This window comes from Sceloporus occidentalis, unplaced genomic scaffold, assembly GCF_023333645.1.
Source record: "Sceloporus occidentalis isolate IW3139 unplaced genomic scaffold, rSceOcc1.0.p SCAF_44, whole genome shotgun sequence".
NCBI classification, from domain to species: domain Eukaryota; kingdom Metazoa; phylum Chordata; class Lepidosauria; order Squamata; family Phrynosomatidae; genus Sceloporus; species Sceloporus occidentalis.
The window spans coordinates 5605001-5616022 of NW_028317024.1; the positions used below are offsets into that span (position 1 = coordinate 5605001).

Sequence of the window (11022 nt, forward strand, 5' to 3'; positions counted from 1 at the left end):
GTCTGACGCGGTCAGAGTGGCATCGTCATCAGACTGAGTGAGGCAGTCATGAGCCTCCTCAGCGCTGAAGACATGTTGCGCCATTGTACCTACCTGGCCAATTTCTAAAACACTACACTATCCCCAATATATAATGTGGTTTTGCACTAAGCACTGCAGCTCTGCAAAACGAACTCTCTCTCTCTCTCTATCTCTCTCTCTCTCTCCCCCCCAGTGTCGCACATCGGGCAGTAATGTCACTGACCCGGATGTGGTTCAGTCCCCCAAGGCTAATGACACACCAAGTTGTTACAGGAGATCGGGCAGCAGAAAGCCAGCGACGCTGGCTTCTGCTGCCAGGGGGGGTCCAGGCTGTCAAACAACAGCCTGTTCTCCCGTGCAGCGGCAGGGATGTGTTCCTGACGCTGCACGAAAGGCTAGACGTCCCGGTACGTCTATAGGGGATTGAAGGGGTTAATCATGGTTTACACGTTTCACATTGTTGATTTTAACTCCATATAAATGGAAACATTTACAGAATCTCTTAGTAACAGAGTGCATCATGCGTTCATATCATGATATTGGAAACAATTGAAAACAATGCATTTTGAGCCTGAACATGTATGGGCTTTTTCATTAAGGGGTTAAAATACAAAATAAATAAAGTTGTGAACCGCCAGTGAGGAAATCTGTGATGGTAAAATGCAGTGTTACCCGAATAAATATTTTCATTCATTTATTCCATCCCCATTTCAGACAATCTGGTCTCTCAAGGGGAATGCATAGGAATATAAAGTACCAAGGTGGTTTTGTACCCCAAATACCTTATTTTGTTTGCCATTATTAAAATATGTTGGTTTATTCAAGATTCCCCTTCTCTCTGGTTGATGTACCCACACAAATGAGACATCCAATTTCATGACAAGTAGGGCTTTCCTTTGAAACCATAGAAAGAGCACCACATCCACCCCTTACATATTACCGCGTAGTGTCCTACTTTAATGGTTATGGCTTTGAGGGGTTTCTGGGTAGTGAAGAGGATTTTTGTTTTGTTTTACTCTGCAATATGGATAGTGATTACTTTGGGGATCACTAAGCCCCCTATATAGTCTATGTATTTATCTTTTTAACTTATATTGCATTTCAGATGTGTCACTGCGATGTTGCGTTTGTTTGAAAATTAAAAAATACTGCATAAATAGTTTGGGTTGCACTGTTTATTGTGGCAGCTTTCTCAGCACATAGAAAACAAGGAATTATCAGTTTTTCCATCAGATGTAAATATGGTAAAAAAAAAAGTCAGTCATTGAATGGCTTGTCTGTCGACTTTATTCCAACTGGGAAACCTCATACAGGTAAGCTCCCAGAAGCTTCACTCCCTGGATGTAATTATACCTGGAAATGAAACAGATCATATAATCAATAAAATAATTTCAAAGAGAAAAAAAAATAAAAAAATCCTGAAATAATAAATATATCACACACTTCTATATATAATTTATGAGAATGGTTGAGGAATGGTTGACGAAAAAAAAAAGAAAAAAGTTAAAAGTTGTATCTAAGGCCAAGCAGTAAAGTGAAATATACTGTGCTTCTTTGTTGGGCTTACTGAAGGCGATAACGGGTTGGCATAGGATTTAAGAATGTAACTCCACAAAAGCCTCACCTGTTTAGTTTTTCATTTTGAGAGTGTGCACCATCATCAGAGGAACCCACGGGAAGCAGCATAACGTTCTTGCCAGTTGCCTCTTGGAAGGTGAGCGTGACTGGGATGCTTCCACCCTCTCTGGTTAAGTCAGGTTCGACATTAAAGACTATGACAGAAAACAAAGCATTTGGGATCAGTCACATGTAACACGTGTCTCGTTCGGCATACAGCCACAAAATGACAGAAAATGGCACTATGTATCAAGCAAATATTGGAGTAGTCTTAATCGCTTACTCCATTACCTGTAATTTAATAACATTTAACAAATTACTACATTTTGGGCATTCTTCTATATACTCTAGGACAGGGGTGTTCAAGTTTTTTCGGCAGTGGGCCACTTCATCAGAAGTTTTAGCCTTCAATAAGATAAGCAGATAAAAAAAAAAAAAAAGTAAATTACACAAAACCTTTACTTTTCCTCTCACTTCTATTTATTCTAGGGATGCACCAAAATGAAAATTCTGGACCGAAACCGAAAATTCAGGGTTCACTTAGCCGAAACTCAAAATGACCCCCCCACCTTTAAAAATAATTTAGAAAATCCCACACTTTTAATAAAAGTAAGTTACACACCAAAATTGTACAAAAAATTTAATAATGTTTATATTACATATATATATATATATATATATATATATACATATATATATATATACACACACACACACACACACACACTATATAATTTACATATAACATACACAGCACTGACACGCACACTGATTTAACACAATGCCAATTCTATTTTACTCGACAAGGGATAAAACAGATGTAAATACAAGTCTTGTTAAGTAAAACTAGATCACTAGATCAGCTAATGGTGAATAGGTGGCATGTTCCTGTTACCGTATTTTGTGCAGTTGCCATACTTGTGACTTGTAAAGGGTTGTAAATATTTCTTTGCAACCTGTGCTGAAGAATATACTGGCAGCATAAAAAACATTCATGTATAGTATTCTCAATAACTCGGTCAAGAGTCCTTACCCGTTTTCATGGCGTTCCTACCGGCGACGTAGTGAGGATGGTTGAAATCAGACACCCAAGGCCTCCCACCGTGACCCATAGTAACTTGGAACTTGTTTGGACTTCCCAGCTCTTTGAACTTTTTAGTAAGGTAATCTTCGACCTACAATTAAAAATATACAAGATACAAAATCACTACAAAGCTGACCTTTTAGAAAATGGATTAAGATAAATACTTTGAGTAAGTTTTCCATAGCCTACCTGTTTTTTCACTTGCTCTGGTTCCATGTCTGGCACTAGTCTTATAGAGAACTTGCCGATGACTTTTCGTGGGATGACCGTTTTTGCCCCCCCTGCAGAGAAAGCTCCCTCGATACCGTGAAGAGACAGAGATGGATATCTCCACCGGTGCATCAGGATTTTGTGCTGCAACAAGACAGGAGTAGTAAGAGACAGCAAAACGAACCACAACAATTTCATTACATTAAAGGAGAAGCACAGTAGATCAAACAGACACGATTGCATTAACTAATCGCGACGTGGTATTCCCATGAAACAAATAGTGGGTGGACTCCTGAAATGTTTCAAATTCAGATTAATGAGCAACTCACTGCATATAACAAAAATACATTTTACTAATACCTTTGAATCATGAAGTAGTTTCCCGGCACCAATGTCACTTGCAAAGTCTTCAAGATCAAAATCAATTTTATCATAAATAGTCTTCTCCTCTTCTGTCAAAGGTGCCACTGCCTCGTTTATTCCAGGAATAAGAATTTTCCCTTTTTTGTCCAGTAAACTGCCTTTGGGGGTCAAAGAAATAAAAGAATAAATTATGGGGGGGGGAGAGGAGAATACTAAAGAAAAAGAAAAAAAAGGCGTAGAAAAAAAACCCATATACATATACACACACACACACTCATCCTTACTATTGGTCACTAAGTTGATGAAGCACAATATACAAGTCCCTATTCATCTCGCACAGAAGAAAATGAATCACTGCTTACAGACAATACACATTTTTGAGCTTCATAAAAGAACCAGGGTATAGGTGTGCTTACCCATGAGTGCAATAAGATCAGTCATTGCTTCGTGAACGGAGCCTCCATATACCCCTGAATGAAGATCTTTATTGCTGCATTCGACCTATGGGGAAAAGACAACATGCTCAATGGGCCAGAGGTCTATTTGAACTGTATTTAAATAGAATACTTCCATTTGATGTTAAAAAAATGACTATATGAAAGTAGGTATATTTGGTAGTTTATGAAAAGTCACCAGTTTTGTGCCAGAGGCTAAACCCTATCATTTATTGTAGACAGGCAAGTCTAAAACACCCCTGCTCTCTACTTAAAATCTGCTACCCGTATAATCCATTGTACAGCACCAATGAAGCTGTTGGCACTTTATGAACGGTAAACATAAGAGTAACAAACACAACTATGGAGCATGGAATGAGTGCACAAAAAAAGACAGCATGAATTGAAGGATTTTGGAACAATCTAGGCTGAATCTTACATAAGGCAGACTAAGCATGTACCTACAGATTCACTTTTCTATGGGCATCATAAGACAGAAGCAAAAGGACTTAATGATAGCTTCATCATGTTCTGCCTTCACATAATGCTTATCACACATTTTCTTGCAGTCATCTATGTTTAACTTTCAAACCTTTTATTTTCCAGCATGGTGGGGGCACTAGTAGGTTTTTATTTGGAGCATGGCTGCCAAAGTCAAGAGCACAATTAGATGTGATATTCTCCGTAAAACTATACCTCAATGAAAAAATAGCAGATCCCCCGGAGGCCGTAGGTAATACATGGTTTGTTTTTGCCGAGCCAGTAGTTGTCAGAAATGCAAACATAATCCACATCCTTAAAAAAGGTATCTTTTTTGGCAAAAATCAGGTCATCCAGTCCTTCTGATCCAGACTCTTCCATTCCCTCAAAGCAGAATTTTAGGTTGACAGGGACTTCCTTTGAACAGAGAAATACAATCATTCACTTTGTTAAAGAAAGCAACACGGTACTATTGCAGTCTTAAGGCTCCAAAATGACATTTAAGAACAGTCTCTGTATAGCCCTGTATTCCATGGCTTACATTGTACCGGGAAGCTGCAAGTCTTACATGGCTCAGGTACAGAGTGACGGCAAATGGCAAAATAAACCTATTAAAAGGAAACTGACAAAAATAGCAACCCGCCCTCACTTGATTACATCTCCTAAACCAGCACATAGTCGGACGGCTTCTTCAGCCCCTGGGCAGGTTAGGCCGGTATCCTTTTTTTATTGAAGCTGATGCATTGGCTTCTGAAAACTCCTTAAGAAAACTGTTCGCAGTGGACAGTCTCTTTGCAAATGATTTCCCTACAGCCAGTGCACGAGTCTCCTCCGAACAACCCAAACTTCAAGGGTATTACATAGTTCCTAAATTATTTTATAGTACGGCTTCCATAGGATCCACCCTTCCAGACACTCCACTCATTTCTATGAATTGCAGCCCCTTGTGGTAACTAGAGCTGACCATCACGGACATATCGCAAAGGAAGAAATCTTAGATTGTATTTACTGGCTGAGGATGACAGAATAATTGGATGGAAGGATGGCCACATGGAACAATTAGGGATCCAAAAAAACGGACTGCATCTTTTTGAATAGTGTTCTATTCAAAATAGGCAACGGTAGCCTCTTCCCTGAAATAGCAAACTAGTAAAGTGCATCCCTTGTAACTAAAAATGCTTGAATGATTTGGACACCATGAATGTTAGAGAAAGGATCCTTTTTATTTATTTTGTTAATAGAACAATGTGTATTTAGCGGCACTTTCCTTTTTAATTGAGATGTTTTAGTAGACCATACACATCAGTGCTGGTAATGAAGGAAACAAAAGGGAGTTACAACATTTTAGTGATTGGCATTTTACACCAACACACCATACTAGTTTCCAGAATGATAATGTCTTAATCTCCCGAGGACCTTGGATTCTAAACTTTGGTATGAGATATGTGCCGAGTGTGACCTATGGACCTGTTTTTGAAAGTGCTGTATTATATTACAAGTGCACTTTTATTCCTTGACTTAACTTGATTTCAGAAACATTTGTGAAGAAGGGTGTTGAAGGCAGTCGTAGTTTAAGAACCAAAGATCACATTCAATCTTTACCTGTTTTGTTTGCTGATAAGCCTCTATGCAATTAAGCCACGCAAGCACTGGACCTTTGTCATCTGTGGATCCTCTCCCATATAACTTCCCTAGATGGAAAGGAACACATAATCAGAATACAAAACAGGAACCTACCCAGACAATTCCTGATAATTGTACAGTTTGCAAAGCGCATGTAGGCCAACAGGACTGAACAGCACACGCTATTGTAAAGTAAGAATACTTTAAAAAAGAGACACGTTAACAGTTTATTTTTATCAATTAACAAAAAAGCAAAGTGAGTGAAGAGAAGAAAAATCTAAATCAAATCATTATTTGGTGTGACCACCCCATCAATTCTTCTAGGTACGCTTGCTCGCCAGTTAGGCTGCTCCAAACATTTTGGAGAACCACAGTCCTGTGGATTTTGGCAGCCTCCATTGCTTCTCGCTCCATGTAATCCCAGACAGACTCGATATTGAGAACAGGGCTCTGTGGCCAAATGTTATAGAGGGCCACATCTATCACTTCTCCATAGGGTAGTTCTGCTTAAGGGGTTTGGGGTAGTGAACCAGGGTGGGGGTTAAAATTTTTACATGTTGTGCTAGGGCAATGGGATTCAAGGACTTGTTATACATTTATTCATTTATTTTGCACAGTTATCAGTGCAAGAAGGATAGACATTTCTTTACGTATATCTCGTACATCTTATGTATGTCACAGATCACTGAGCTCACTGTATTATTAATTTTTTTTTATGTATATTTCTCATTTTTATTTTTCTTACAAAAAACACTTTTTTTTTTCTTCACTTTTCCCTTTGTCTCAATATTCCAGCAATGCAGTTCTGTGGAGCAAGCAAGGCTCCACAGAACTGCATTGCTGATTGCCAATCATGCAATCAGCCAGAAGGGGGAGCAACTGGAGATCTAGACCCTGCTGGATCTCTCCTGTCCTCCAGCTACCTCCCGCTTGGCGTCAGCAGTTACACATGATTGGTTGGCAGGACGCCAGCAATGCTGGCTTCTGCTGAGAGTGGCAGTCCAGTCCGATCTCAAATGCAGTGGCAGTGAGATGTCCTAGCTGCTGCGAAAAACGTTGGACATACAGGTACATCCTAAAAGTAATCTTGTCACACTTTTTGTGGACATACCTGTACGTCCATATGGTAGGAAAGGGGTTAAACTGTCTTCAACAACCTCTCCTTGTTAATTAGTTTGTCTGTTCCTCACCCAGTTTTATTCCTCCTACACAGCAGTTTTTTGTTATGGTTAATGATTGTATTGCAAGCTACATATTAAATTGATGATCATTAGCATAACCAGGCACCTAACTATTTCCCTACAAAATCCTGTGTTGAAGTCAAAGGGTGGTCACACCAAATATGTGATTTGATTCAGATTTTTTTCTTCTCACTTTGCATTTTGTTAAGGTAAAATAAGTTAACATGTCTATTTTTGAAGGCATTCCTACTCTATGGCATTTTTTTTCCACCTGCCTAAAACTTTTGAACAGTACTGTACTTGGGAAGCTTTATAGACAGTTTAGGTCAGGTCATAGGATAAGAGATAAGCAACTCACAAGGGCTTCTTCTGCACTCTACAGGGAGAGCTTCTATTGTATGACTTGCTAAAACATAACGTCTACTCCAACAATACTATAAGGAAAGCATTAAGTAGCACAGATAAGTTTATCAAGTAGACTCTGTCAATTATCCTGTTATTAGCCTATTATTTGCAAAGACCTGCTAGCCTTGTTATTATCACAAGATTATAGTAATAATGTAGTTTCAACAGTCCATCAGGACCTGCGGTTATCAGGAACCTGATGCCATTTCCAGCATACTGCTGACATGTATGAAAAGAGTTTTATGACAGACTTATTTTTTCCAAGGCTCAGCAAAAAAGTCCTGCACGCCGACAACACATGGCGGCCATTGTAATTGTGCGTGGGTGCTGGCTATACCTTAGTAATGCCTGGTGTACCAACCTGCTAGAAAACTTCCTGCAAAGGCACATGACTCAAAGAACAGAACAGTTAGTGTGTAGGAAATCCACATTGAGTTAGCATAAAGCCAAGTCACATGAGACACCTTAGTTTAAGCGTCCCGTTATGGTGCTCCTACGCCCCTCTCACCTGCTCTCTATTCCCCAACCCATCTTTATTTCATGGCCCTGTTAATCCCAGATATTCATCTCCATTCTTGTAACATCTAACCTGAGAGCACCTGCTGCCTATTACATACAGGATTTAAGTTTTATCGTTACATTGGTGTCTAAGAATCGGTGGATAACAGGCCGCATTAGGGCAGCAGGTTTTATACACCTTGCACCGGGGATATCTGTTTAAGGAGCTTGCTCCAGAACTTTGGAACCAATTATCCCATCAGTAAAGGAGTTAAAGTGGAACACGGCTGGGAGAAGCAAACAAATAATACCATAAAATTCATGGAGCGTGACAAACAGTGTCTGTCTGTCCCTGCCGTGAGGTTCTTTTATAAAGAGAAGGCCTTTCTTGTGGATTGCGCTGAGTAAAGATATGCTGAATAAAGAAGTAGTTATTTTACGCTAAACTCTAACCTCTCCTCAATAGTTTATAAAAACGCCGCTAGGCTTCATCCAGTTGTCTTGGAACAAGTAAGGACAGTTTTAGTATACTTTATACAAAATATGTATGTTTAAATCATATACATTTGCAGTTTTAAGTCTAACCAACTACATGTTGGTGAGGAAATGGGTGGTTTATGCACCAAAACCGCATTCGGCAGGGCAGCTGCGTCTTCAAATCCCTAAAATCCCCATGCAATTACGAAGTGTCATCCCTAGAAAATGTCTGAGCTGGCCCTGCATGATGTATAGTTCAATCAATAATTTGACTTTCAAGAAAGCCCCTCCCGATTTCAATATGCTTTATAAAGAGCCATCATAGATATTCTTGCAGAAGCTCACTGGGGGTTGGCCTTTTATAATGTAAAAGCGAAGCCAAAGAGATGAAACGGCAACACCTTTGCCAACTCTCTCTATAATAAACAAACCCCAGGGTTATTTAGATGTCGTACAATAATAACATGACGAAAGGAGAAAGGCAAAGCAAACAAATTATCGAGAAAGGTATATAAACAAACTTTGTTTATTGCAAACTTTGATGACTTACCATCTCTTTCCTCCAAAACAAAAGGCTCACTGTCCCAACCGTCCTCGAGAGCTGCTGGCTGGACATCCAGATGGCCGTACACACACACGGTCTTCTTACCAGGATCAGTACCGAGAATACCCAGGAGAATAGGAGGAAGGGGAATCTCTGAGCCATCGGGAAGCTAAAACATAAACATAATCAATAACAAGGGAGAATCACCAGTGGGAAAGTATACAGACAGAAAACCTTACCAACTGAAGCAAAGGTTCTCAAGGTTGGGCTTGACCTCCTACCACAATCACAAATGACCCAACTATCAAAATAAGTTGCACTGAGCCAGATGTTCTTCTGTGAGGATAATTGGAAATTCTGCAAATTAACTGGGATTCTTAAAAATACTTTAGCATTTACAAACAAATCAGGGATTACCGGACCAACTAAGAGCCATTTCTGCCACCTCATAACACGATGCGTTGGTGTATTGTTCAGACTAGCAGAAGGCAATGCGCATGGCAGTATGTGGGACAAAAAGTGCGGTTGCTCTAGGCCCAGGCCCAGCAGCCAGTACGGTCTAAATGTGAAAGTCCATGAAACTGCTGACACAGCACTTTTAGCTAAAGCTTCCTTTTGGCACAACTGCATATCCCAGTCACCAGCAAGTTGAGGACTGTGAAGCAGGAGCGTTGAGAGGTCCGTGTCAGCACCGACAAACACCCTTCACTACACACTCAAGTACTACATTGGGGAGGTTTCCTCATTCTCCATTAGTTATTAAGAAACTACTTTGAACAAAGAAACAAAATTACAGACAAAGCGGAAAGAGCATCAAGTGCTCTGGAGATATGAAGTTATAGAACATGATTAACTGGAGATAGTCATTTCACAAACTAGGGGCATATTTGGTCCACTATTCTTAACATGGTTAAAAATGAGTACATCTCATATCAATCTGGCTGGGTAAACGTTAAGGGCTCACAGAAATGCCAAAGTGAGCTGCTCCCAAATAAAGACCAAGATCATGTTGTTCTTCCTGCTTCCCATGGTACACTTTGTCCTTCTTTTACATTAAAACATGTAAGCGGAGGGATCGAGGTTTGAGATCTTGCACAGTATCTATCTGCTGTTTGGTTAGAACCTGTGGATGATGGGCATTCTAATTCAACAAGTTACCCCATCCTTATCTGGAATTACATGGTCATCCACACAGTACTATAGAAGGTCTGTTACCTTTTGTTTGCCGATGTCCACCAACTCTGTCGACCCTCCAAGACGCTCAATTTCCTTGGCTGCGACTTCCATCATCTTCTTGATTTCTCCTCGTTTCTCTGGCCAAGCTGATACACTCTGGATTGCAACCCATTCTGCCAGTCTCTACGGGCCACGGAAAGCAAACATATACATGAACACATCTGAGCACTATATGCCTGACCATCCAACAGCTTCTCTCCAGCGTCCCGCAACGGACGGCATCACTGACATTATGACAACGTGACGTGAATGCGCAGACTCTATGTTATGTTCATGGGGGCTTCCTACAGGGCTTCCATTTAAAGTTTACAAATATAAATAGGAGTCAAATTTAAAGCCCTTACAGCAGACAGCAAGAGCGAGCAAACATTAGACGCCTGTCATTACATGCCAACACACGAAATCCAGACCTATTTATGGGAAGCTCTGCCTCATGACCTCATAGACACCAGGGGTTATTTATCATTGGTGATCCTGGTGCAAAATGTCACAAGTGCTTTTATCACCATAAGACAATAAAGAGCACAGACCACCAGTTGCTATGGTGATATGACCAGATTCTAAAAAGTGCACCAAAATCACTTTTTTTTTTTTTATACATGATCCCCAATGTAACATCAACCACCATATTAAATGAATAGTGATGCCAAAACTTGGTAAAGCTGCTTACATAGAGAAAAACAGCCCTATCAATCTACGTCACTCCCAGGCAGATGCTGCCATAGCTCCAGAAACACAGCTGCACCTCTGTCTGCCCGGGAGGCTGGCGGCATATCGCGGAATCCTCACCTTCACATAAAGATCCTGGTTCTTATCGATGTGCGCGAAAAGATCGGGGAGGACTGACAT

The 11022-nt window shown here is 40.2% G+C and overlaps 1 protein-coding gene across 1 annotated transcript; it reads right to left on the reverse strand.

The window, feature by feature from the left end:
• Positions 1-1291: 1291 nt before the first annotated feature.
• On the reverse strand, positions 1292-11022 carry LOC149289620 (cytosolic non-specific dipeptidase-like). Its single transcript, XM_089490379.1, has 11 exons — positions 10963-11022; positions 10153-10296; positions 8944-9106; positions 5812-5900; positions 4426-4626; positions 3712-3796; positions 3293-3453; positions 2912-3076; positions 2672-2813; positions 1646-1793; positions 1292-1374 (listed from the first exon to the last, which is right to left on the reverse strand). The coding sequence occupies exons 1-11, from the start codon at positions 11020-11022 to the stop codon at positions 1308-1310; spliced, it is 1425 nt and encodes a 474-aa protein (XP_089346505.1). The 3' UTR covers positions 1292-1307.

Excerpts from the sequence above, each read along its gene's own strand:
- LOC149289620 (XM_089490379.1), bottom strand. The coding sequence starts at position 11,022 with ATGTCAGTCCTCCCCGATCTTTTCGCGCACATCGATAAGAACCAGGAT. Across the intron at positions 2,814-2,911 it reads CAGAGCAAGTGAAAAAACAG|GTCGAAGATTACCTTACTAA; the intron begins GTAGGCTATGGA and ends TTTTAATTGTAG. Across the intron at positions 1,794-2,671 it reads TAGGAACGCCATGAAAACGG|TCTTTAATGTCGAACCTGAC; the intron begins GTAAGGACTCTT and ends TTTCTGTCATAG.